The 27044-nt window shown below is 44.0% G+C and overlaps 1 protein-coding gene and 1 non-coding gene across 16 annotated transcripts in view; both read left to right on the plus strand.

Moving 5' to 3' along the window:
* The first annotated feature begins 3933 nt into the window (after nucleotides 1-3933).
* TRRAP (transformation/transcription domain associated protein) overlaps nucleotides 3934-27044 on the plus strand; it is a 110871-nt gene continuing 87760 nt past the window's right edge. For 12 of the 15 annotated variants that reach the window (XR_012325973.1, XM_033840506.2, XM_033840513.2 and 9 more), the window contains exons 1-16: nucleotides 4291-5334; nucleotides 6187-6347; nucleotides 6761-6810; nucleotides 10971-11081; nucleotides 12127-12231; nucleotides 13201-13284; nucleotides 14847-14903; nucleotides 16245-16370; nucleotides 17631-17708; nucleotides 17914-18002; nucleotides 18827-18923; nucleotides 21125-21263; nucleotides 23580-23658; nucleotides 25180-25414; nucleotides 26049-26415; nucleotides 26504-26601. Coding sequence is in view for 14 of the 15 variants with exons in the window: in XM_033840506.2 (XP_033696397.1) it covers nucleotides 6248-6347; nucleotides 6761-6810; nucleotides 10971-11081; nucleotides 12127-12231; nucleotides 13201-13284; nucleotides 14847-14903; nucleotides 16245-16370; nucleotides 17631-17708; nucleotides 17914-18002; nucleotides 18827-18923; nucleotides 21125-21263; nucleotides 23580-23658; nucleotides 25180-25414; nucleotides 26049-26415; nucleotides 26504-26601 (1815 nt within the window). In the remaining variant the exon portion in view is untranslated. Of the gene's footprint in view, nucleotides 4044-4290; nucleotides 5335-6186; nucleotides 6348-6760; nucleotides 6811-10970; nucleotides 11082-12126; nucleotides 12232-13200; nucleotides 13285-14846; nucleotides 14904-16244; nucleotides 16371-17630; nucleotides 17709-17913; nucleotides 18003-18826; nucleotides 18924-21124; nucleotides 21264-23579; nucleotides 23659-25179; nucleotides 25415-26048; nucleotides 26416-26503; nucleotides 26602-27044 lie in introns of those variants that run through there. The other 3 variants (XM_033840507.2, XM_033840508.2, XM_033840517.2) reach the window with 3 other exon arrangements.
* Nucleotides 6476-6675, plus strand: LOC141276626 (small nucleolar RNA ZL1). Its single transcript, XR_012326523.1, has one exon. It is a non-coding gene; the product is annotated as a small nucleolar RNA ZL1 (small nucleolar RNA).

Here is a 27044-nt window from a genome sequence, read left to right on the forward strand (position 1 = left end):
AAAACGACTTGACACATAGAAGAGTGCTTGGACATAGTAAGTACTCAGTCAGTGTTGGCTGCCATCCTTAGAACTGCTTAAGGACTTGGGAGAGTTTCACTTGTCCATCAGGAATTGAGAAGAAAATTGTGCTTGAGAAGAAAATAGTATATTAAGATTATAAATTGAGTTTCAAATATTTGACTATTTCACATTTTTCAAAGGTCTGGTTGTTAGTGGTTTTTGTCATGTACTAAATGCATAAATAGAATAATAACATTTATTACGTTTTTTTCATGTATAACATTATTACATTGAATATTACAGTGTAACATTATTACATTGAATTTTTCATGTGTAACATTATTACATTATTACATTATTATACAGTAGCCATAGATGGTCACATCTATGTCACAGAAGCCACCTGCAAGGCCACCCTGAAGCCGATGTTGATGTGACCCTTCTTTGTCTAATTCCCCACAGGTATCACCTCCCCCAGAAACCTTCCTTCTTCTGGGCTCTCACAGCACCTGTCTTGATGTCCATTCTTGTCACTGAAAATCTTTCTAAAGCAGGTTAGTCGGTCTGTTGGCCCTGGCAAAATGGTATAATTGATTTCCCTTTGGTAACAGAAGGGCAGCAGCCCTAGTGTTAATATTCCTACCACAAATCCTCATTATCTTGCATTGGAAGTGTAACTGTGGGAAGTGGGGGCCACTGAGCTGATAACAGTCACCCCCGATCAGCTCTGGAGAGGCTTTGGGGGTTAAATTCTATGGTAGTTTGAAGTAGGCAAAAGGGAGTTCAGGGTGATCTCTTTGTTGAATTTACCATGGCTCCAGGCCTAGATCTCAGCTTTACCGGATTTTCTGCTGGAATTTTTCAACCACAGGACACCCAGTCACCCTGTTGAAACCCACAAGAGACCTAGGGAGGATTTGTTAATTCATCACGGGGGAAAGGTTCTTCATAGGGGTGGAGCCCTTAGGGCCAGCCTCCAAGAAGCCCAACAGGTGAGGCAAAGGTAAGCAGGGACTCCAGCACACCAGGGGACAGGGGAGGGAGGATGGCCTCTTGGTGGCTCTCAGAAGGTCAGACTGAGGCCTCATGCCCTGAACCACTCCATGCAGAGACCACTTGTGCAGACTGCTCATGCCCACCAGAGTGAATATTTTGAGGCTCCCTGTATTCTTTTTAGTGTTCCAGCTGTTCCTAGCCTATGGGTTCATGCAGTATTATTCCAAACATTTGTTTATGGGCTGAATTGTGTCCCTTGAGAAATCCATATGTTAAGGCATAATCCCCAAAGTGACTGTATTTGGAGACAGCACCTCTAAAGGGGTAATTAAGGCTAAATGAGGTCATAAGGGTGGGGCCCGAATCCAATAGGACTGGTGTCCTTATAAGAAGAGGAACAGACACCAGAGATCTCTCTCTTGAGAGAGCACAGAGAGGTCATGTGAGCACATAGTGAGATGATGCCACCTATAAGCCAAGAGGAGAGGCCTCAGAATGAAACCTACCTTGGTGGCACCTTGATCTTGAACTTCCCAGTCTCCAGAACTATGAGAAATAAATTTCTGTTGGGTAAGCCACCCAGGCTGTGGTACTTTATAATGGCAGCCTGAGCAGACTAAGACAACACCCAATGGGCAAAAGGAATACATTGGTAAAGAAAGACAGAGGGACTGCCCTGGTGGTCCAGTGGTTAAGACTCTGCATTCCCAATGCAGGGGGCCCGGGTTCAATCCCTGGTCAGGGAACTAGATCCTGCATGCTGCAACTAAAGATCCCGCACGCGGCAACGAAGATACAGCGTGCTGCAACTAAGACCCGGCACAGCCAAATAAATAAATATTAAAAAAAAAAAAGAAAGAAAAGGAGCTTTCTGTCTAGGAGGGAAAAAGATGATAAATGAGTAAATATAATTTCTGATTCTAAGGAAAATTCCAGTATTATGAGAGCTAGTGGGGGGGGGGTGGCAGGCAATGGTTTTCTTTTCTTTTTTTTTTTTTTTTTAAATGGTTTTCTTATATTGGGCCTTAAAAAAGGCCTCTCTGAGGAGGTAACATTTGAGCTCATCAAGGATGACAAGGAGCCAGCTTTGTACCTCTCAGGGAAGAACATTCCAGACAGGAGAATTAGCTACAAAGGTCCTAGGTGGGCAGGAGGCACATCAAGGCCATTGTGGCTGGAACATGAAAAATGAGGCTGGGAGGTGCACAGGCCCAGGGATTGAGGATAAGTTGAAAAGTCTTTGGAGGGTTTTAAGCAGAGGAGGTGCATGATCTCATTTATCTGATAGAGATGAAGTTGACACTGTCCCCAACATCTAATTCAGGAGATAGACAAGAAAACAGGCAAAAATCATAGCAGCATGATGGGTACTTTCGTAGGAGAAGCTAAGGCCATGGGAAAGCATGTGAATTTCACCAATGTTAACCTCCCCGCCCCCCCAACTGTAGGTCTTTATCACATGCAATTAAACGGAAACTTATCAAAGGATTTGTGTACTGCTGCTTTTTTTTCTCGACCCCTCCCCCAACAATATTAAATAACCTCGGATGGCACATTGGTTCCAGCCCTTAGATTTTTCAACTTTACCCAATTTTGGACCTCCTAAATTTTGGGGTTGGCGGTGGTAGGAGCAAAGAGGATTTTGCTTGCAGGTGGGCAACTTCTTCCATGGGGGAAGGAGTGTTCTGACCCACTATATTTCTCCTGCGGCAGAAATAAGTGGCACTATATATATCCACTTACAATCTCAGCGCTTCAGCTGAGGCTTGTTCTTGAATGGCAACATTAAACAAAAGCAAGGAGCATGTCTCTGAACGTATCTTGTAGGAATTGCAAGCTCTATTTATTACCAGGTGTGAAATATATCTGTCTGAGAAGGGAAAACAAAGATTCTGGTGAGTTAGTGATGATGGTGTGGCAGTGGGGCGGTGCGGGGCGAGCAATGGGTAAGTACTGTCAGGAAGGGGCAGGAGGTGGAGCCAGGTCCTGGAGGGGCTGGAGGTAGGTCAGGTTATCACTTTCATGCTCTGTCCATTTACCATGGTTACCACGTGTTTCCAGGAACAGCTCATCATTCAACCAGTCTCATAGATAGAGTCTGCAGGTGAGGCCTGACAGGGCCTCCTGGTCCAGCTCTCTCTTGAGAGAGCACAGAGAGGTCATGTGAGCACATAGTGAGATGATGCCACCTATAAGCCAAGAGGAGAGGCCTCAGAATGAAACCTACATTGGTGGCACCTTGATCTTGAACTTCCCAGTCTCCAGAACTATGAGAAATAAATTTCTGTTGGGTAAGCCTCATTTGGGCATCCGGGCCCCACTTTCCCCTCCCTCTCATCATTGCTCTGAGCCAAGGCACCTGCCCCGTCGCGTAGGCACTGAAAAGCGGTCCGCTGAGGTCTAGCCTCGGAGTGATGCAGCTGCAACAAATGACCAGGCCGGCCTCTTCCAGGCAGAACACCTGAGCTCTCCTTTGCTTACAGGGTCTCCGTCTGTCTGCAGCCTTCGCCTTCCCAAAGACCCTCCTTACCTCCTCCCCCTCCCCGGGCTAAGAAGGACCCCAGGGCTCAAGCTGGGGAGAAAACCCCGCCCAGCATGCCACGTTCAGCTCAGGGGTGGCCTCTTCCCGGGCCCGTCCGCCGTCTGCTAAGGAAGCCCCGCGGGTGCCCACCGCCCCGCAGCAGCCCCCAAGCGTCCCTCTCCAGCCTCCTGGCTTCTGCGAGGATACTTAGGGCAGAAAGAGCCGAACCAAAGACGCTTGTCACTGCCTGCCCCTCCCTCCCGGCCTGCGGCCCCGCCCACGCGGACAGAGGTTTAAAGGGCCAGGCAGGCGCACCCGGGCGTGACGCCTCTCCCCACTCCCGCCGCCCGCCCAGGCCGCACCCACTTGGAGGCGGTGCGCCGGGGCCTATTCCTCCGGCGGCGGGCGCGGCCGCTTTAAGCGGGGGCGGGACTGCGTGCTGCGGCGCGACAGCGGCGGCGGCTGAGAGGGCTTAGGTGGGGTCGCGGGCTGGGGCTGCAGGAAGCCGGCCGCCGATGTCGGGGTAAGTGTGGGCAGGCGCGGTACGGCGGCGGTACGGCGGCGGAACGGCCTCGGGAGGTGCGCGCGGCGGCCCCAACGGGTGCGGCGGGGCCCGGGCGTGGGGAGGCCTCTGCGGCGCCGCGGTCAGCGGAGCGATGGAGGGAAGCGCATAGCGATGGAGAGAGGCTCCGAGCAACCCGGGGTCCCTCCGTCCCCCATCGGGGCCCAGTCCGGGTGGCGGGGGCCGGCGGCGGCTCTCAAACCGCCGCCGCTGCTGCCTGGGCTGGCCGGGGATCGCCGGGAGGCGGAAGGCTAGTGGCGCGGGAATTGACCCTCGGCGCCCGCCGTAGCCCGGCGCAGGAGGCGGGCGTTGGGTGTCCGCAGAGGGTGACAAAAGGAGGGAAGCCGAGGGCTGTTTGAGGCCGGGGAGATAGAGTGTGGGGTTGGGGCCTCGTCCCCCCGGAGGCCCTCCTGTTGCCCTGGCCCCTCTCGGCCTCCACGCAGGCACCTGGCTCGCCTGGCCCGGCGCGCAGAGCGAAGGTACCGGCGTCGACAGCGCCCCCTCTGGCCCGGCGCCGCCGCCTCAGGCCTGGCGCGGCGGGGCGGGGCGGCGCGGCGGCGCCGTTTGCCGGGAGCGGGCGGGGCACCGGCTCCGGCCCCCACAACCTGGGCCGGGACGCGGGGGCGGGACAGAAGCCAGGCCCGGGCCCTTGGCTTCTGGGGTCTTGGAGCTTCTCTCCAGCTTGGAGGCTGGATGGGACGTCTTCCCTCGGGGCCCCCAACCCCCCGGCCCAGCGGATAGCGGAGCCTGGCCTCTCGGGGTCTCGGGAAATGGGGGGTTGACGCCTTCGGTGAAGAAGTGGATCCAAGCCTTTAAAAAGTTTGGGCACGACCCACCCGAAGTTTCTTAGGTAGGGAGTGGCCGTGACCCTGAGTCTTGGGTCTCGGTGATGGGAGGTGAAGAGGAAGCAGAAGTCGGGTCATCCAGCGGGGCTGACAGAATCCCTCCGGTTGGTTTCGTTAGTGACTTTTCCTGCCCCCGGAGCCGGCGGGCTGCGCGGGAACAGCGGCAGGCACCCTCTCTGCTTTTGGTGTCTCGAGAGGGCGGGCGGAAGAGGATCTGTGGCGTCAGGGTGTCCCCATTGCTTGGGGCAGGAGTGTGAGCTGCAAGGGAGCGTATCTGGTAGGCAGGGCCGTTGAAAGGCCTGCAGAAGAGTTAATGGTGTGTTTGTTGAAGAAAGAAGAAAAGCAAGTCATGAAACTGCTCCTTAATGTAGAGTGAAACGTGACTGTTACATTCGCGGGGAGGATGGGTAAGAGCAATTTCACTAGGTTCTCTTAAGAGGGCTCTTAAAATAGAGACCAAGTCTCCTGTTTTTCAGCCTGGAGCTGCAGTTCTCACATTGTGGTCATCCACACCTGTTTCCAACTCACTGAGGTGCTTTTTGAAGCATTTAGCCTATTGTATGTCAGATGCAAGCAAAATTTACAGCTTCCTGGACGCCTCCCTGAACCGAGGTCTCTGGATGGTGCTTGGGAGTCCACCGTTGGCACCTGATTTTAGTGCACAGTGAAGTTTGAGAACCCCTCACCTAATGCACAGGTGGTTCAACTACAGTCAGCAGACCAGATCCAGCCAGGTGGCTGTTTTTATACAGCACGAAAACTGAGAATGGTTTTTACATTTTTTTAACGGTTGGGGGAAAAAAAATCAAAAGAGGAATCATGTTTCATGATACAACTCAAATGAAATTCAAATTTCAGTGTCTGTAAATAAAGATTTATGGATTACAGCCATGGTCGTTCGCTTACAAGTTGTCTGTGGCTATTTTGTGCCTCCAGCAGAGCTCAGGAGTTGGGACAGACCACAGAGCCTGAAATATTTACTCTCTGGCTCTTTACAGAGAGTTTGCTGGCCCCTAGCCTAGGGAAAGACGGACATACCATAGGAAAGAAAAGCATCTGTGTATAAAAATCTTGTTTAGAAATTAATAGACAGTATGGACTTAAGTAACTTTTATTTTCAAAAAAGCAGAGGGAGCAGTGTTGTTTTCTGAATTAATGGAAAACTATTTAGATTAACAGAGGCATTTAGGTAAGATTTTCCTAGCGATCATGAACCTGTGCCCTCAGTAAGTTGGTTAATCATATGCTTCTTTTTGTAGGCTGGGCAAACTCATGGTTATAATACTTTTCTCTTGAGAAACAAACTAGCTCAAAAGAAAAATGGCGTTTGTTGCAACACAAGGGGCCACGGTGGTTGACCAAACCACTCTGATGAAAAAATACCTTCAGTTTGTGGCAGCTCTCACGGATGTAAATACACGTGAGTCGATGCTTTTCGTCATTAAGAAATGTGTTGATGTGACTCCTTCATCTCAGTTCAAATGATGTGCACGTTGAGATGAGTAGTCACATTAACTTTTATCTTAATTTCCCCTTTCTCTACCTCGTGGAGAAGCAAAGTGATGAGCATTTCTGGCTGGAGCCCCAAAGAGGCACGCGTATGGGTGCGCGTATGTGTGTATCTGTGTCCTTGTCTGTGGATGCACGTGTATGTTTGGGAGTACGAGTGAGTGTGACTGGTTGTAGGGAACTAGTTATGTGCCTGCTTTTAGACCATGACAGTCAAACTGATAAGATCTGATTGCTTCTCTTAAATTATTAAATCCAGTAATTTTAGGAACATTCTTAACATAATTTCTCAATTAATCTGATGGTTTGTTTTGCCATTTACAGCTGATGAAACAAAGTTAAAAATGATGCAAGAAGTTAGTGAAAATTTTGAGGTATGAGCTTTATATTTTATTTTATATTATATTTTATAAAGCTTTAAATTTTGAGGTATGAGCTTTTCATTTTGTGATAAGTATTCACATGTGCTTTCCTACAGCTTCCCTGTCAGTCTTTTTACTAGTAACTTAAAAATTATCTTTGTTAATGTAATTTGTTGTATTTCAAAATTGAAATTTGTACAGTGTTGTCCAGTTTCTTCACACTGGTGATAGTGACTCCTGAACAGTGTTGAGGAATATTGCTTTTGTTTTGGTTATTTGACCTTTTTTTCTTTTCTTTTTTAATTTATTTATTTTAATTTATTTATTTTTGGCTGCGTTGGGTCTTCGTTGCTGCATGCGGGCTTTCTCTAGTTGTGGCGAGCAGGGGCTACTCTTTATTGCGGTGCGCAGGCTTCTCGTTGCAGTGGCTTCTCGTTGCGGAGCATGGGCTCTAGGTGTGTGGGCTTCAGTAGCTGTGGCTCGCGGGCTCTAGAGCGCAGGCTCAGGAGTTGTGACGCGTGGGCTTAGCTGCTCTGTGACATGTGGGATCTTCCCGGACCAGGGCTCGAACCCATGTCCCCTGCATTGGCAGGTGGATCCTTAACCACTGCGCCACCAGGGGATCCCCTTGACGTTTTTTTCATTTTCAACTATGGTAACCCTTTTAGGCATATGCTTTCAGGATACACTCAAACTTTTGTTGTGGATTTGTTATGCTAGGTAATGGATGGTATGGGAATGAGAGCTGGGTGGCAGTTTTGGCTCTCCTGTTTATAACTTCTGCAACTTTGATCAAACAGTTTCTCTCTTCTGGCTCTTACATTCTACGATTTTATATTGACCCATAGGTCCCTCAGATTCTGTTCATTTTTCTTCAGTCTTTTTTCTCTTTGTTCTCTGATCTGCCTTCAGATTCACTGTTTTTCTGTCATCTCCGCATCTGCTGGGATGTTATTTTTAAATTTCAGTTTATTTGTATTTTTGTTTTAAAATTTTGGTTATTGTTTTCAGTTCTAGAATTTCCATTTGGTTCTTCTTTAGATGCCACTTCTGTAGAGATTCCCCATCTTCATTTATTGAGACCATGTTTTCCTTTTATTCTTTGAACGTATTTATAATAACTGCTTTGAAGTCTTTGCTAAATACAATCCTCTATAAAGGTGGATTTTTATTGACTACAGGTCACGTTATCTGGCTTCCTTGCATGTCTGGTAGTTTTTGATTGTACACCAGACATTGTGTGTGAAATGTAAGGACCCTAGATTCTGTTATCTCCCTTGGAAGAGTGTTGATATTTTCACTATAGTCAGCAGTTCAGGTGCTGGCTGATCTCACTGAACTTGTGTAGGCTTGGTTTTATGCCATGGTAGAGAGGATCTCTGGGAATCCCAAGGGGTTTCCCAAGTCCCTCTGACTTTGTAGGATTCAACCTCCAAACCCCATCTTTCTGTGGATCTCATCAGAGGTTGATTTTAGATTTTTTTGGGATGGGGCTAAACTAGGCCTTACTCTGGGGCATGGTCCTTCCTCAGCTGAATGTATGAGGTGCTATCAAGGTGTTAAGGCCTTTGCACTGTGTCGAGGCTGGACCCCCAACATCCTCTGACATTGCTAAACCTCTGATGTCTTTCTTCATTTCTCAGTCCTCAAGTGCCCACTCCCTGGTAAGCCTCAGGTAGTCTTACCTTCCCTTACCTATAAGTACAGCCCAGTCCTCAGTCAAGGACTCACAGGAGACCATCCACACCCCCTTCTGTAGTTCCTTTTTCTCTGGGGCTTTGCCCTGCAGATTCCGGCCACTTCAGCTGTTGCAAACTCTGGTATTTGCGCCTCAGCTCAGCAGGACCATCATGCTTTCCTTGGGCTCCAGCCTGCTGAGCCTGGTTGGGAAACCGTTCCCAGGCAGAGAGCCGAGGTGGGGCACAGTTGGTGAGTTCCCCTTCTTCTAGAGATCATGGTCTTGCACTGCCTCTGGTCCAGCACCTGAAACTGTTCTCTCATATTTTGTCCTACTTTATGGTTAGTCTGGTGCCAGTTAGTCTCAAAGGCTGAAGAGAAACTCGCTTTTCTTTTAATGTGGCTATGATAAAACCTTTCTTAGAGTTAATATGATTAAGAACAATAGATAAAATGTTTCCTAGCCTCTGTCATGGTCATTTGAATCACTAAACATTAAATAAATGTTCGTGGGATCGAATTAGATACCCTACTCTCTATAGTAATGGATGGTATTTTTGTTTGCTGAGGGAATTTTTTGTTTGTTTGTTTGTTTTGATTTAAATAGATGTTTTCCAGGATTTGTTGCCTTGAACTGATGTGGAAAAAAATCCTGAGATATTTAGAGATTGAGCTAAAGAGCTTTCTCTTCCACCCAAGCTGTTAGTGCAAATTGTTGAAAAATAAATAAATAAAGCTAAAAAAAAGAGGTGGGCGGTAGAACAGGAAAGGCCTGCATTCTGCATTTTATTGGAAGAACTGCTAGGAGAGAGCCACAGCCCTTAAAGTTTATTTGAGAGGCTGAAATTGTGGCACTGCCTGTGATCCTCTGAGTGTGGGCGTGGGGCTCTTTCAATTAAGTGTCTCAACCCTTTCTCTCCTGTTTAGGGTCTGGCAGTTAGCAAGTTAGTTCTTGGCTTTGGTCTCAGATGCATTGATTAAATTAACAGAATTAAAAGTTAGCAAAGTAATAACACTTGGGGCTTTTCCAAATAGTGCCTTTTGAAATCTGATAGGTATTTACCTTAAATGAAATTCAGATGACTGAGTCCTTCGTCGAATGAAATACTAGAATGACCACCAGTAGGTAATTCTAAATTACCACCACTGTTATCCCAGAACAAAATATTTAAGTGAAATTAAGAATTCCCAGTGGTTTAAGGAATCTTAGAAATTCATTTCATTAACCACTTTGGGATAAGATTCCAGGCTAAGTAAATGTCACATGGGCCATTTCCCAGGGCAGAAAATAAAGAAATGTTGAAGTTAGAAGTCACAGGAAGCATTCGTATGGATCAAAAAGCCAGGGGCTAAGTTGAAATACTGGCAGAATAACTGGGCACCTTGTTGAATCTTTCCTATGGGAGAAATTTGAAACTTAGATGTTTGAAGTCTGTGGAATCTGGATGGTATGGGCTGACGTGCAGATGAGCTTGATTTCTTGATAACCTTGATAATGTTCCATCATGACTCTTATCCCTCTTTTCCTTCAATCCTTGAATGTGGGTGTTTCGTAAAAAGTCTTACGCTTTGGGGTTGAAAGGTGACAAATACAGTTCTTGTCCCCAGTGGATTCGCAGTCGGCTTGGGGAGGGGCTGGTGAGGTGCTGTCTGGCTCCTAGGGGTGCCTCTTGACACACAGCGTGCTGTGGGCACGGGGCCCCTGGAATTGAGCTCCGGGTCGGCCGTGGGAGACCAGTGCTCAGGTGCGCATCCCAAGAATGGCGGTTCTTTCTTTGCCCCTGTGGCAGCGCACTCTTTTCTGGTTTTTGCCTGTATTTCCTTCTTTATAGACTCCTCAGGTAATAGACAACCCCATGTCTTTATCTTCCTCCCAGATCAGTGTCTGGAGCTCCAGACACATTTAGCTGCCCAGATGCCTTGACTCACCAGCTTCTCAGACTCAAGATAATAAAAGTTTAAATTCCTTCCTCTTATACTCCCATCCCTGCCATATTGAACTAGAAAAAGTTTCTAGTTCATATTGAACTAGAAAAAGTTCAATATGTACCTTTTACACTCAGCCTTTCTCGTCATTTTGTGCCTTTGCATGTGCTTTCCTTAGAACCTTTCCCACTTTCTCCCGTGGTTAACTCCTGCTGGCCTTTTAGGTTTTAGTGTCAGCATCACTTCTTCGGGAAGGTGGTCTCTGCTATTGGTTCCATCCAGTCAGTCATGCCCCATTGTTCAGTTCCCTTAGTTAGGTGAACATTCTCCACAGTGCGAGTATTTCTAGGTTTACCAGTAAATTTTAGCGTTTAGTTCTCTCTAATTGGATATCAGAAGCAGCAATCATCTTAATTTCTTTAAAACTATGTTATCACTAAAGCATCTGAAGGTATTAAAAATTACTATCAGCTCTGCTACAATTTTTTCCTTTTGAGGTTATTATAATATGTGAATTTGAATATGTACACAAACCTTTATGGGGTTTTCTTTTATTTTTGCATAATTAGAATGTCACTTCATCTCCTCAATATTCCACGTTCCTGGAGCACATCATCCCTCGATTTCTTACATTTCTTCAAGATGGAGAAGTTCAGTTCCTTCAGGAGAAACCAGCCCAGGTAACCTGTTCAAAAATATAATGAGAAAAAAATGTCCTGCTGTAGGAGTGCAAGCACTTAAGAATGAAAACAACTCAAAAAACTTATGGTTCCCCTTAAAAACAAAAGAAATTTTGTCATATAAGGATAACTTTGTCCAAGGCCATTGCCTCCTCAGCTAAATATCTTGGTTTTATTTCCTCATAGCCATCTCTTTCACAATTTAAATTCTTCACATTTGCTGACCAGTGACGTGTGCATATGCTATGTATTATAGCCAAATTCATGTGTATATATAGGAGGGAGCAACAGTTTCATGACCCTTCCCATACCTGTTGCCCAGCTCTGGTCTTACTATTTTCAGTTCTTGTAACTCTGGCCAGTTTTGTTTTATCTATACCCCTACCCACTCTTCGCCTCCCCCCCTCTTCGCCTTGATTATTTTAAAACAGTCCCATCATAACTTTTTTTCCATAAATATTTCAGCATGTATCCCTTAAAAATAACTTTAAAAATTACCATAGTACTAGTGAAAGTTAATTGCTAAACAAAGCACTTTTATGTGGTACCAGTTCAAGATCTACCTATTTGACCTACTTTTTAAGTTGTCAGTTCTATAGACAAAATCATGAAAGCTTAGCACAGCTTATGATGTAATTAGTCCTTAGGCCCAAGGTAATTGGAGAGCACGTCAGAGGAGCTAAACAGAGCTTATGAAGGGAGACTGCAAATGAAGTTCACTTGGTGTTTTGCTCTTTTCATCTTAAATTCACCCCACATGCACACATTAGTGTCCTCCTCCTGGCAATACTGATAAGGTGTAAAAGGAAAATTTGGCTTACTTGATTTGGTACACAATTTTAGAAATACTGAAAATACTGGTTTGCAATACATGCTTTGGATTACATTTAAATAATTTACAGAACCATTTCTAAAATGGGCTCCATCTTATTGTATGGTGGTTACCAGTGCTGGGTACAGCTGTGTGACACTTCTAGGATGCCAAATAATTACCTTGGAACTCTTGGAAGGATTTCATATTTACATTTTTGTTTCTCTTCAACAGCAACTGCGGAAGCTCGTTCTTGAAATAATTCATAGAATACCAACCAATGAACATCTTCGTCCTCATACAAAAAATGTTTTGTCTGTTATGTTTCGCTTTCTGGAGGTAACTTTTGAGAATTTTTATCTAGCCGCATTCAAAACTTTTAATGATTTTCTTACTGTAAAATCCTGCATTGTACAACTTATTCACTAAAGTTCTGATTCACATGAGTAGAAATTTTTTTAATGTCCATTTTCTTCCACTTTGCCAACCAGGTTACTAAGAAAGATTATTAAATGAAAATCTTTTTTTTTGAGTCACTGAGGGATTGACTAGACATAGTGGGAATCTGAAAGTGGGTGGTGGTCAACAGACTCCAAGTACAGGGGTCATTGGCTTTGTGCCTCTGTTTGTGTGTCAGGCGCAGTACATGCATAGTAGTCAAAGAGTTCCTCAAATTCTTGGGGTTAATCCATTTGGTACCTGTTAAGCTAACCTCTGAAATTGTTTTCTTGTTGTCCTTAGTCTTGGTGTGTTTAGAATTCTGTCATGTTTCTGGGCCCCTTGGAAAGATGAGCTCTGTAGGGGGACTGAGTTGAGTTCAGATCCTGGCTCTGCCATGTATTAGCTCTGTCATGTCAGCCCCATTCTTTCCTGCCCCAAGCCTTCGCTTCCTCGTAGTAAGATGTGGAAGGCACCCCCATGCAGACAGTGTAAAGTGTTAGCACAGGGCCCAGTGCATGGTGGCTGCTCACTCATTGCTCTTTTGGCAATATTTTCAAACAATGAAACGTGTCTGCTGGGCCATTAAGACCTTGCTTCGTAGTGTGACTTGCCTTAATTGCCAGTTACTCATTTGTCTGAGTGTTATTCTCACAGGACCTACTGGCGGGCTATACTTCAGACAGTCCACCAAAGACTGCAAAAGCTTCCTCTCTGGGACAGCTGTGTTCTGTGGGTTTATGAATTTTCTACAAACCAAATCTAAGTTGGTTGATGGAGGGTGTATATGCAGAAAATGCTTAGAAAATAGTCTTTAGATTAAAATAAGTTTTCAGAAGTATAACTCTTTTTAAATGCTTTTTTTTTAAGACGGAAAATGAAGAGAATGTTCTTATTTGTCTAAGAATAATTATTGAACTACACAAACAGTTCAGGCCACCCATCACCCAAGAAGTAAGTGTTTATCTTGATAGCATTTATAAACTGTGCTGACAAATTGCTTCTGTGTGAATTTTTTACCCTCTTTTAGAGTTGACAGAACATATGCTGCTTTCAGTCATAAAAAATATCGCCTAAGTTGGGGGAAATTCTTTGTGGGTTAAACAGTGACTTTTTTCTGAATGTGTACATGAATATTTTGCTGAATTTGTTCAGTATTTGAAATGTGTTAACCAACCAAACTGGCAGGGCTCTTTGGGTGGTTCTGGTACTTACAAGTCTGAGATGCCCCAAGGCTCCAGTGGCTTTTATACAAGGGTTCAGATGTGGGTTCTGAAGTCAGAGCTGGGTTTGAATCTCAGTGTGCAGTTGAGTAGCTGTGTGACAGTGGGTAAGCTCTGAGCCTTTTGGAGCCTTTTCTGTAAAATGGGGACAATCACAGTATATCCTCAAAGATTGCTTAGATAATTAAATATAAAAGTTAAAGTTCTTGGGCTTCCCTGGTGGCTCAGTGGTTGAGAGTCCGCCTGCCGATGCAGGGGACATGGGTTCGTGCCCTGGTCCGGGAAGATCCCACATGCCGCGGAGCAGCTGGGCCCGTGAGCCATGGCCGCTGAGCCTGCAAGTCCGGAGCCTGTGCTCTGCAATGGGAGAGGCCACAGCAGTGAGAGGCCTGCGTACTGCAAAAAAAAGAAAAAAAAAAAGTTCTTAGCACAGTGATTGGCATCTGCAGAGTCAGCATTAAACAGTCTGTTAGCCATAATTAAGATACTATCTTTTCTGATGATAACCTTGGTAAATGCCTGTTGTAGATTATTTGGAAATTGAAAGACGAAATAGAATTCCTTACATCTGGAAAACAATATTTAATGTCTTGGTGATTTCTTTTCCTCTTTCCCACCTTATGTATTTGTATGTTTACATAATCACAATACTACTGTGGATGACATTTTATATCCTGATTGTTTCCCTTCACATTATATGTAAGCGTTTTCCCAATGATAAAAAATGTTTTGTAAAGTTAATTTTTAATGGATATATAATATTCTTTCATATTCTTGGATATTTAGGGTATTTCAAAATTTTTATTTCATGACTAAAACTGAATATCTGTTTACAATTCAAATTATTTTGTAGACTGGGTTTATAGAAGTAGAATTACCAGATCAAAGGTGTTAATGTTTAATGCTTCTGATACATATTGTTACATTGGTTTCCAGAAAGGCTTCAGCAGTTTAAGCTTCCCTTAGTAGTATAGTATAGTATGGTTGGGGAGGGGTGTCTCCTTATTTGCACTCCCTCCAGCATGGTGTGCTATTACTTTTTGAAAGGCAAAAAGTGACATTTATTATCATTTTCATTCCATTGCTCTTCCTGAATTAGAACACTTGTTTTCTGTTTATCAGTCTTTTTGTGTGTGTGTGTTCACATTCATTGCCTATTGGTATCTTGAGTCTGACATTTTTCTTACCTGTTTTGTGAGTTCTTACATATGGAAACTATTGATGTTTTTCTTATTTATTGTAAGCATTTTCTGTTTATAAATATCTTCCTAATACTGTCTATTTCTTTTTTAGATTCATCATTTTTTGGATTTTGTGAAACAGATTTACAAGGAGCTTCCAAAAGTAGTGGTATGCTGTTTTTAATATTATTTGAATTTACTGTTTATATTTATTTATTACTTCCTCATTCCAAACGGTTGAAGGAATAATTGGAGGGATGCTAATTTTACAATGGGGAATATTTAGTGATGGTTAAAATCTAGGTTCATAAATTAGCCCTTAGAAAAAGAGTTCTTTTCGTTTCATTGTTTAGATACTGTATTTTTGACGTAAAAGCAATATATTCTTATTGTAGAAATTTTGCAAAAAAGGAAAATCATCCATAATTATTCTTTCACTTATAAGCAACCATTGACGTTGGAGTTTTGTTTCGAGTTTAACTTTGTGCTTTGTAGAGATGGTTGCCCTCATATTCTTGAAGCTTTTTGGGGGAGTGGTGTATACTTTCAGCATTTTTCTGTATCTTGAAAATTTTTTCCTGTATTGAAAAAACTGTTTCCAAGCAGTGCCACCCATATAAAAGTGTGTGGAGTGGAGGAGGAAAGGCTCCTCCCTACCATGCTCTCATTTACTGGAAGGAATCACTGTTACAGAAGGGAACGTCCTTCAAGACTCTTCTGTGGCAGTCATAATTTTTAGCGACCGATAATTTTCTGTCATATGCATGTACCTTGACCATCTCCCTATTGCTGGTTTCCCCCATTTTCAATTCATTACTGTCACAAATAATGCTTCGGTAAAAATCATTGTGCATAAATGTGTTTATGTTTCAGAGTTTCTATTTTCAGTTTTTTTTTAAGCTTAAATTTTTTTTTAAATTCACACATGGTAAAATTGACTTTTTGGTTTTTTAAGGATTTTAACCTGCTAATAGTGTATAAAACTTAAGTTGCGTTCTGAGTTATCGAGTTATCATCGTGTCAACTACCATTTTGATCAAAGAAGAGCTGCTTTTCATACGAAGCTGTCTTTTTTAACATGAAGCCCAAATTTCATTGAGAACTAAGGATGCCAGTGAGGTCCTGGCCTTTTAAAATGTTTTCTGTACTTTGTTTCTGTTCCATACTTGACCTCTATTTAGGAGACTGTGTGGAAAGTTAATTCAGTAGGGTTCAGCTCCTAGTTTCTTATTACTGGAGAGATGGGTTACATCCTCCCCGCCTCACTGAGGTGGTAATATAACATGACATACATTTCATCTTTTATCAGCCAGGAAAAAATAGAAAATACAGCAGGCAAGTTTGTTTTCTGTTGTTGGAGGTGGCGGGTGTGTCTGTCATGTTATCTTCATAGTCCTGGAAAAAAAGAACACCAAGTACTGTGGGGTTGGTGCAGTATAAAAGGGTAGGACATTCGATTTCTTCACCACACGTCAGCTGTAAATGACTTCTGTTTTTTTTTTTTCTGTAGAACCGCTACTTTGAGAACCCTCAGGTGATCCCCGAGAACACAGTCCCCCCCCCAGAAATGGTTGGAATGATCACAACGATTGCTGTGAAAGTCAATCCTGAGCGTGAGGACAGTGAGACGAGAACAGTAAGCGTTTCCGTTGTTTTGCTTTTTGCTTTGCTTTTATCCACATCTCCTGTCCTTGGTAGAGGAAAAATGAGGTATTGACTTTTTAGACCACTTAAGTTTTTTGTTTTTTTCTTAAACACATGGAGGGATTTAGAATAAGCAAACAAACGTGTGTGCGCGTGCGAGAGAGTGTTGCTGATTGTGCTCTGCAGGTATGCATGTGAGCTGTTGCTCACCAAATGTACAAAGATAACATCGTGGTGGAATCCAGAACCAGAAAGAGCAGCTGACCCGGCAAGGGGGCCTCCGTTCTGTCCTTAGCTTCAACATTAGTGAAGTCCCTTTAAGCTACATATAAATTTGTAGTTCAGTGCCTGACGGTGTGGGCTCTGCGGACAGAAGTTCTGGGATGATGTTACAGCTCTACCACTTGCATTTTTTGACTGTAGGAAAGTTCACGAACCGTTGTTCTGACCTTATTTTCCCTCTCATCTGAAAAATCAGTCTCGTGGAGTTTTGTGAAGGTAACGCTGGTACTGTCTGCAGCTGATGCATTAGATTTGTAGTATTTGCCACGTAGGGAACATGTATGAGCATTTACCATGACTGTATTTTTATGATTGAATCAAGACTATCATCTGTATTTGTTTTACTGAAATGGTTTTGCAGAATGTTTCACTTTGAGCTAGGATAAACAGGAAATTACATTTGAATGAAGCTTTCATTCCTTTGTTCTTCCTGAATTAGAAACTTGTTTTCTGTTTATCAGTCTTTGTGTTTCTTTTTTTGCTTGTCTGTTCCTATCCATTTATCACCCATTTTTATTTTGAGTCTGACATTTTCCTTACTTGAGTTTTTATATATTAAGACTATTTTTTTCTTATATTTATTGTAAGCATTTTTCCTGTTTATAAATACCTATGAATAAAACTAGGTAAACTTGTACTTCTTGCTGTTGTTCTTGCAAGTAAGCAAGATAATAGATTAAAAAAATTTTTTTAATTTCTCCTGTGATTTGAATCTCTTAAGTTTTGACAAATTTTCCTGAGGTTTTTACTACAGGTGTGACATTGTAAAATATGAAAACCTTTATATTAAATAACAGTTCTATGTACTTTGTTTTCAAAATAGTTTATTTCACCACAGATAATTACGAAGACGTGTCAGTATTTTCCCTTGCCTTTATTTCAGTGGGGTGATGTGCAGTAGTGGCACACTGATTAGGGCTATTCTAAGTGCCACGGGGATAACCTCAGTCCTCCTGTTCCTCTCTTGCAGCATTCCATCATTCCAAGAGGATCTCTTTCTTTGAAAGTGTTGGCAGAATTGCCCATTATTGTTGTTTTAATGTATCAGGTATGCATATTGCTTAGGAGCTTCTTGGGTTTTGGGCTTCCTATTTTACAACAAAGTTTACACCTAATTTTCTGTGGCAAATAGATGTGTATGATACACATGTGCTAACTAATGAATCTCATCACAGTTTCTTTGGTATGTATGCCAAATTATTTTGCTATAAGCAGAGTGTCAAAGCATGACAATCTGATATGTTTGCTTTTAGCTCTACAAACTGAATATCCACAATGTTGTTGCTGAATTTGTGCCCTTGATCATGAATACCATTGCAATTCAGGTATCTGCACAAGCCAGGTGAGATTTCTTTGGTCAGTGATGTAGCTGATTACCATAGTTCTTTAATCCAAGTAAAAATGTACTTGCTGTCATCATTTGTAAGACAAGAAAATTTTGAGTGATAAAATTTTGGTTAAACTTATATGTATTTTTGGCTTTCTGAAGTTGTATTTCGATGATGGGTGACATGTCTCAGTCTTTGGTGTCTTGTAAATTTAGAACTATCATTAGGCATTACTGTCCTCAATTACAGCTTTGGGATATTCCAGGCTCTCTCACCTTCAAGACTTTGTTCTTGCTGTTCCTCTCAGCACGAGGGCTAGGAAGCTCTTTACCTGCTTCGTTCTTCCTCACCCATCACCCTTAATCACTGACTCGTTCATCCTTGAAGCCTCCCAGTGAAGCTTTTTCTCCAGCCTCACAGCATTCCTCCTAAGATCTTTGTCACTTGCTCTCTTGACTTGCGGCCTATCTGGCTCTAAGTCACTTGAGAGCAAGAGCTGAGGGTGAATCAGCCCTAACAGCCTCTGTGGCCACAGCAGGGGTCTTCCACTGGTCAGACAGGTGCCCTCGTGCTGTCTTCTGGGGAAGCAGGTCAGTCTCGCCTTTGCTGTGGGGATTCAGATTGTGGCTGCTGCCCAGCGGCCTGGAGATCTGCCTGCTTCATGCCTTTAAGGCCTTTAAGTTAGTCGGAACTGCATAAAAGTGTAGGCGTGTTTACTGTTGCTGCTGTGTAGAAATCAACCTTTTGGGGTTAGTAATTACTATAGGCTTTTAATTAATAGTAACATGACCGAAAGAGTTGAGAGCTAATATTGTTAATTTTGTTCATATCTCATTAGGCAACATAAGCTTTACAACAAGGAGTTATATGCTGATTTCATTGCTGCTCAGATCAAAACGTTGTCATTTTTAGCTTATATCATCAGAATTTACCAGGTAAGTTCATTGACTTTTGTTTTAAGTCAGGTTTACTGAGATATAATTTACATGCAGTAAAATTCACCTTTTGTAGGTGTACAGTTCGCTGATTGACAAATGTGTACAGTACAAATGCATACCTAACCACCAGTACATCAAAATACAGAACATTTCCATCGTCCAAAAAATTCCTTTTATATGTTTGTAGTCAATTTCCTCCTCCCGCCTCCAGTCCCTGGCAAGCACTGGTTTGTTTTCTGTCTCCATAGTTTTGCCTTTTCCAGAATGTCATAGAGATTAATCACTTGGTGGACAGTATTTGTAACCTTTTGAGTCTGGCTTCTTTCACTTAGCAGTAATGCTGAGATTCATCCTTGTTATTTTATTGGTGACTTGTTACTTTTTATTCGTGGTTAGTTGTCTTAGTCTGCTCAGGCTGCCATAACAAAATACCATAGACTAGGTGTAAACAGCCAGAATTTATTTTCTCACAGTTCTGGAGCCTGGAAAATCCAAGATCAAGGTTCCAGCAGGGTTTGGTTTCTGGGGAGGCCTTTCTTCCTGGGTTGAAGGTGGCCACCTGCTTGCTGTGTCCTCCCATGGTGGTGAGGCGGACAGAGAGATCTCCTTCTCTTCTTTTATAAGGCCACAGTCCTACTGGACGAGAGCCCCACCTATGATCTCATTCAACCTGAATTACCTCCTAAAGACTCTTATCTCCAGATACAGTCACAATGGGGGTTAGGGCTTCAACATATGAAATTTGGGGGGGATACACAGTTCAGGCCATAGTGGTGTATTCTGTTGTATGGGTGTAATCATGGTGTTTATCCATTTTGATGATGAACATTTGGATCATTTCCAATTTTTTTAAAGCATTTTATCAAGATATAATTCATATACCATAAAATTCACCCTTTTAAAGTGTACAGTTCAATGGTTTTTAGTTTATTCACAGATTTGTACAACCATAATCACTATTCAATTTTAGAACAATTTTTTCTCCCGAAAAAGAAATCCGTACCAATGAGCAGTGACTTCCATTCTTCTCTGACCCACCAGCCCCTGGCAACCACTAAAGTATTTCCTGTCTTTATAGACTTGCCTGTTTCATTTTTGGCTTAATAAAGCCATATAAATATTTGCACACAGATTTTTATGCGGATGTATGAGGTTTATTGACTTTTGCTGTTATTGGAAGTTGTGTGTTATAGCAAATTATGTGGGAGAGATTGGAACTTCAAAAAATGGCATTATCAAGTAAAACTGATAAAGAGGTTTTGGAGGCTTTTTTGAGGAACCTGTAGAGTAGTTTTATTTTTGTTTTTCCCACTTGGAGCTGTGGTCTCTTCTTACTTAAATCATAAGAACTTGAAGGAAAAAATTGATACCTTATCTCTCATTAGTCTTACAGTTTTTTTGAATAAAACTCTTGTATAGAGGTGGTTATTCTAAAGTATGGAATAAATTTAGTCCTGATCTGTTCTAGAGCAATGGAATTGTATTATAATTGATCATTTTTTTAAAGATTTTATTTCAGGAAAGTAAAAATGAAAATGTGTGTGTCAAATTGTTTTTATTCTAAACTACCTTTGAAAACATTTGTAGCCTTCTCCCCCCTCCCTTTTTAATGTGTTTATCTCGATAATGATAACTTACACTAAGAAAATGGAACATTTGTAAAAAAAAAAAAAAGAAAAATCTGGATTAGATACCCCTTGATATTTTAGTCAGCTTGAGTTATTGTGAATAGCTTCCTGAAACACCTCAAAAGGCAGTTGTGACTGGGGCGCATTCTGAGCTGATTAAAGGTGTCTTTGGTGTCATTCACAACTTACATCAATGGGACGACTCAGTAAATAGTTTTGTTTTTTAACTTCAATATTTATTTCTTCCTCCTTCCCTCTAACAGGGAAGCAATACATATTCACTGTTGAAAGTTGGGAAAATACAGAAAATACAGGAAGGCCTCCATGATCCCATGATGTAAAAGAAACTGCTCCATGTGGCTGCCCCTCCTTCCGGGGTGGCATTGTGCACACAAACTGCTAAGACTTTTCGGATAGTACTTGTGTGTTAGGCCTATTACTTTCTGAGGGTCCTTTGAGCCAAGCTTACTCTTACTGAATTTTTTAAAAGTTTATAAAACTTGGGTTTTTCTTAACAACTGCCTATCAGTATAACTGTGTTGTTTTCCTTTTTTTTTTTTTTTTTTACAGGAGTTGGTGACTAAGTACTCTCAGCAAATGGTAAAAGGAATGTTACAGCTACTTTCAAATTGTCCAGCAGAAACTGCGCACCTCAGAAAGGAGCTTCTGATTGCCGCGAAGCACATCCTCACTACCGAGCTGCGAAACCGTACGTCTGTCTTGCCTCTGGCCACTCGCCTGTCTGTGAATGTGGGCCTGCTGCTGGCGGTCCATTGTGTGCTGAGCCTGCAGCTCGCTCAGTATTTTGGCTCTGTGTGTCCTTTCTTTATTGCTATTTTAGGTGTATTTTTTCTCCTTTATCTGCCTCTCTACCTCCCCCTCTCTCTGCCTGCCCATCCCTCCTTCCTTCTCTCTCTCTCTTTCTCTCTGCCCATCTTTTTTGCCTGCCACCAGGGTTCTCCCTTTGTCTTCTCAACAGTTTCATAATTAATGTGATAATTTCCTTAGCACAGTTTATGGTCTGGGTATCTCTTAGTACTTCTCTGCCTTCTGACTGCCTGTCTTTTGACATTGCAAATAGCCATTTGCTTTCTGACTCACAGCCAGCAATCTTTAAAAGGTGAGAAGAAAACAGTGTTTTCTTTCTCCATGTTGTGAAAATGATGGAAGAGTTTTAAATGGGATGTTTTAAAATCTATTTACTGAAGTGACTGAGTTGTGTCTGGAGCACCATTGTCAGATTAATTTTCGGTATTCCTGCCATTGGAATAATAAGAACTTTGGAGGTGCATTGGGGAGCCACGGAGCAGGAGGTTTCTCCTTGTTGAAGTGCTGACAGATTAAAAACCCTTCTCATGGTTATCAGATAACCTCTGATCCGTCACACACGACCAGGCCCTCTTTTGAGACCATAAAGCTTGGTTTCAGTCTTGTTAACGCTACAAAGATTGACAGATATCCAGGATGCTACTCTCCAAGGTTAGATCGTGTTAGGCTGGTTGAATTCAGCTTTTAAAGGCTGCTGTTGCTTTTTTTTTTTTTTCTAAACAAGATACTTTATTTTGAAGCCCGTAGTGGTTCCCAGACTTAAACAGGTAACATCATGACATCTCAAATTTTCATTGAAAGAAACCTATAAAGAATCATGTTAAATGTTAGCCATATTATAAATACAAAACATGCATATGCATATATTTAAAATTTACACATCCACTACCAAATGTTAGTGAAAACATTCCTTGGTTGGCATCCAAAATGATATCAGACGGTCACCCATTTGTGCTAATCCTGAGGAGCAGTAGTTTGGAAAAACCTGACTGGTTAACAGATTTATCTGTTTCCCTAGAAAATCTGATTCTGGGTCTTTTTTTTTTTTTTTTTTTTGCGCGGGCCCCTCACTGTTGTGGCCTCTCCTGTTGCGGAGCACAGGCTCTGGACGTGCAGGCTCAGCGGCCATGGCTCACGGGCCCAGCCGCTCCGCGGCATGTGGGATCCCCCCGGACCGGGTCACAAACCCGCGTCCCCTGCATCGGCAGGCGGACCCTCAACCACTGCGCCACCAAGGAAGCCCCTGATTCTGGGTCTTGAATGTGATCTGGAAGCCAGTGCCGTGCAACTTAATTTCTTCTCTGCACACATCACTCATCCCCGCAGCCGGCCCTCCGGCATGTGGGGTCTCAGCCCTTTGCATCTTTCCTTTGTGCCTCCTTCCTCCTGGCCACCTCGCCATGGGTAGCGGGGCATGTCCCCTCCTCCGACCTCAGGGACTACTTGTGGCTTCTCTCGTTTTTCTTCCTGTGCTGCCTGGCTGTAGGAGGCATCTCTCCAGTGTGCATGTGTCTTGTATCTTTGATCCTCAGTAGCTATTTGCTGGCAAAGAATGTACTGTTTGCTCTACTGTTTGCCACCCTGTGTGCGCAACCTCAGAAACGCCAGTTGTCCCTGAGTGGGGACCAGCTGTTCCACCCCGAGAGGGTCTCAGCCTGCAGAGGAGCGGGGGGAGGTTTGGTGGTGGCTCTGCCTGGGACCCCTAACTTGGGACCCATGCCTGTGAGAACACTAGGATGTCCTAGACCTTTGTAATTCCTATGGAGAAGTATCCTTATTTCTCCATAATGACTAACCTTACAGTCTTGAAGAAGGACGACTTCAGGGCAGTGAATAAAGGGGCCTTTAGGGAATACTGTCCCCTTGGGTGGATCATGCCAGCTTTTAAGGACAGTGGACAGCACCTCCCTTGAAGCATTGGGGGCGAGTTCCCCTCCAGCGATACGAGGCTCACGGTTTCTTAGTTTATTCTCTGACACTGAATGTGATCCTGACCGCGTCTCTGTGACACATGGCTGGTGTGGCCCAGCACAGCCAGCGTCTTAGACTAAAGTAGCTCGTGTGCCTTCATGTTCCCCACGCCGCCCCACATCTGGATTGCTCGTTGGTACAGGCTGGCTCCTGTGAAAGTACTATTAAGTGACTTACACACACCTGGTTTGGTTGGTGATGTATGCAATGGATGTTTGTGTTCCAGAGTTCATTCCTTGCATGGACAAGCTGTTTGATGAATCCATACTAATTGGCTCAGGATATACTGCTCGAGAGACTCTCAGGTATGATGTTGAACCCGTGATATCTGGTCTATTCAGTGCCAGGGACCGTGGATCCTGACACTTCCTTAGCATTTCAATGAGCGTGGACTGTTGGGCCTTTTCCTCTCCCATTGGATTTAGAATTGCGGGAAGTTTCGGAAACGCCTTAGTTTGCTTCTAGTGCCTTGGCTTAATCAGAGTAGTTGTCTTGATTTAAATTGTAGGTAGAACTATCTGACTAGTGTTAGTTGTTTTGCTTTCTAAGTAGTAAATGCACCTTTTTATTAAAAAAAGTATTTGATAACCTACTAAGAAGAAAGGAGAGAAAACTTTGGTTCTCCATAAGGAGATCAACTAACGTGGGTAATATTTTGAACTGTTTCCTCCTAGTCTTTATTTCTCATGCATTTTATAAAATAAATATAGTTGTGATCATGCTTATTATTTCTAAAGGAAAGAATTAACATTTAATCATCTTTCACAATGTAAAAGGGATCAACATTAGTCATTTTTTGGTTCTAACAAGGGAGGTGTGATTGATCGTATGAAAAGTATGCAGAATATTCTGAATATGGTGTAGACGGTTCACTGTGTTTTCTATATAAAACACTGTTGTAAAATATCGAGTAAGACATTCTTTATAACTTGGGGTTGAACCCGCCTGAATGGATGTTAGATTGAAACCCTCCAGTGGTTTCTGTCGGTCGCCCTTAGACAAAACCTATACTCTTGACCATGGCATGTGGCCCCCGCGGGGTTTGACTCTGCTCTCTCTGCCTGACCTGCTGCGGCCACGCGGGCCTCTGCGGCTCCTCGACTCCCCCAGGCAGTTCCCAATCAGGGCCTTGACCTGCCAGTTTCCTCCAGATGGAAATGTCCCTGGCTGAGGTCACAGAGCCGATGTCACCTCGGAGGGGCTTTCTCTGGCCAGTTTTTCTCCTGGTGCCTTTTCACATCTCCTGCAGCACTTAGCAACTTGCACAGTTGATTTCTTTACTCGTGTGTTCCCCCCCGCCCCGGAAATAAGCTTCCTGAGGACAGGAGCTCTATTTACTGGGGTCACTGGCATCCCTGGTGCTGGGCGCAGTGTCTGGCACATGGCAGGTGTCCAGACGTTCAGTGAGTGAAAGTGCTGGGTGGCCTGAACACTACTGTTGCGGCTCAATAAAATATATGGTATATAAGGTGTTATTTGACAGAGGCTGTTCAGCTTTGAGCAGCAGAACCCATTTAGTGCACAATTAAGCTGGTAGTTACTTCTGCTCAGATTAACTAGATGTGCTGGTATAAACATGATGCGCACAAAGTTAACCTTTTTAATTTAGAAAGTAAAGATTTAAGCAAAAAGACAAGGCCTGAGCCTTCTAATCATGTAGCTGGGAGGAAATAACAGGGGGGATACTGGGACCCTGTAAAGCGTGCCCCAGATGAGCCATCCCACTGGGGGTGTTCCTGGGGCGCAGGTAGTGGTGGAGATGGTGGCCCACAGCCGAGGCGGGTGGGGCTGCTGAGATGCAAACTAGCAGAGGTCTCTGCCCGCAGGCCCCTCGCCTACAGCACGCTGGCCGACCTTGTGCACCACGTCCGTCAGCACCTGCCCCTCAGTGACCTCTCCCTCGCCGTCCAGCTCTTCGCCAAGAATATTGATGATGAGTCCCTGCCCAGCAGCATCCAGACCATGTCCTGCAAGCTCCTGCTCAACCTGGTGGACTGCATCCGCTCCAAGAGCGAGCAGGAGAGCGGCAATGGGCGGGACGTGCTGATGCGGATGCTGGAGGTACCGGTTCCCTCCGCGTCTTCACCGCACGGCGCTCCACTCACATGAGCGCTTTGCTGGCAGTTCACGGGCCGCCCAGTTGCCAGCTTGGTCCTGGGTGTTTAGACCACCTGGGTTCAAACCCCCACTACCCCATCAACTAGCCAAGGATCCTTGGGCGAGATGCTTGACCTGCCAGATGCTGGTCTGCCTGTCTTCTAACCTGGGACAGTCACAGTGTCTGCTTCCTAGGATTGTTTGAGATGAGTAGGGCAGCGCGTGAGCTCTTAGCACAGTTCCTGGCGAGTAATCAGGAGAGGTGTTTTCTGGGACACCGCCTAGCCAAGTGCTACCTTATCTGTGAACTTCTCTGGAGAGATACCCAGGGTGCCTGGGTCAGGGGTAGATAGTGTGGATCCCGGAGCAGTCCCCGGTCGCATCCAGGCCCTGCTCATCAGGCCAGTCACCCAGCTCTCCTGAGCTGCTTCTCCACGGATGAAGTGGAGATGGTGACACTTGCTGTAGTACCTGTGGGGGAAGAGCACCAACTTCAGCAGGTGGTTTCAGAGAGAGTTCTTTTCTGTCTTCTGGAAGGGTTGTTGGCCTATTGAAGAGGAATGATTTTTGTCTCCCCTCCACTTTCTCTTCCTGACAGGTTTTTGTTCTCAAATTCCACACCATTGCGAGGTACCAGCTCTCTGCCATTTTTAAGAAGTGCAAGCCTCAGTCGGAACTCGGAGCCGTGGAAGCAGCTCTGCCGGGGGTGCCTGCGGCCCCTGCAGCTCCCGGCCCTGCCCCTTCCCCAGCCCCCGTTCCCGCCCCAGCCCCGGCCCCACCCCCACCCCCCACCCCTGCCACCCCTGTGACGCCAGCCCCCGTGCCTCCCTTTGAGAAGCAAGGAGAAAAGGACAAGGAAGACAAGCAGACATTCCAAGTTACGGATTGCCGGAGTTTGGTAAAAACCTTGGTCTGTGGCGTCAAGACAATCACGTGGGGCATAACGTCGTGCAAAGCGCCTGGTGGTAATTGTGCTCTTGAATCATTTCGACAAATGATGTTTTTCATAGAGTGGGTTTTATTCACATTAACTTATTGTGCTCTCTTTTCCAGAAGCTCAGTTCATTCCCAACAAGCAGTTGCAGCCCAAAGAGACTCAGATTTACATAAAACTTGTGAAATATGCAATGCAGGCTTTAGATATTTATCAGGTGAGGCAGTGCGTGCCCTCAAACCAGGCTCCTGAGCGCGGAAAATGCCTCTTAGGATTAGAGGTGCTAGTGATGGAAGGGGTCTCAGAAATCTGTTACTATTTGGATGGTCTAGAGTATTCATATACCGAGGTTTGCTTTTGTTCTGTAGCATAGGGTTGCATTTATGGTGAGAATTCCTGTGTCAGTGTATTTTGAGGGGCAGATGGTGTAAAGGGAATGCAATAGAAACGATATTTAATTTTACTAAATTTCTTACTGTTTTAAACACCTAATGAAGGTTTTTGTTTTCTGAGGTCTTCCCCCCCGCCCCGCAAATTTAAGGTGAAAATAGAGAATTTAAAAGATTTGGGAGGGGGGAGGTGGCGGAGATTTGTTATCTAATTCAAATACTCTGTTTTAAGTATTCAGTTGATCTGATTGTGTATTGGAATATATTCAGA

Source organism: Tursiops truncatus, chromosome 15, assembly GCF_011762595.2.
Source record: "Tursiops truncatus isolate mTurTru1 chromosome 15, mTurTru1.mat.Y, whole genome shotgun sequence".
Classification (NCBI taxonomy): domain Eukaryota; kingdom Metazoa; phylum Chordata; class Mammalia; order Artiodactyla; family Delphinidae; genus Tursiops; species Tursiops truncatus.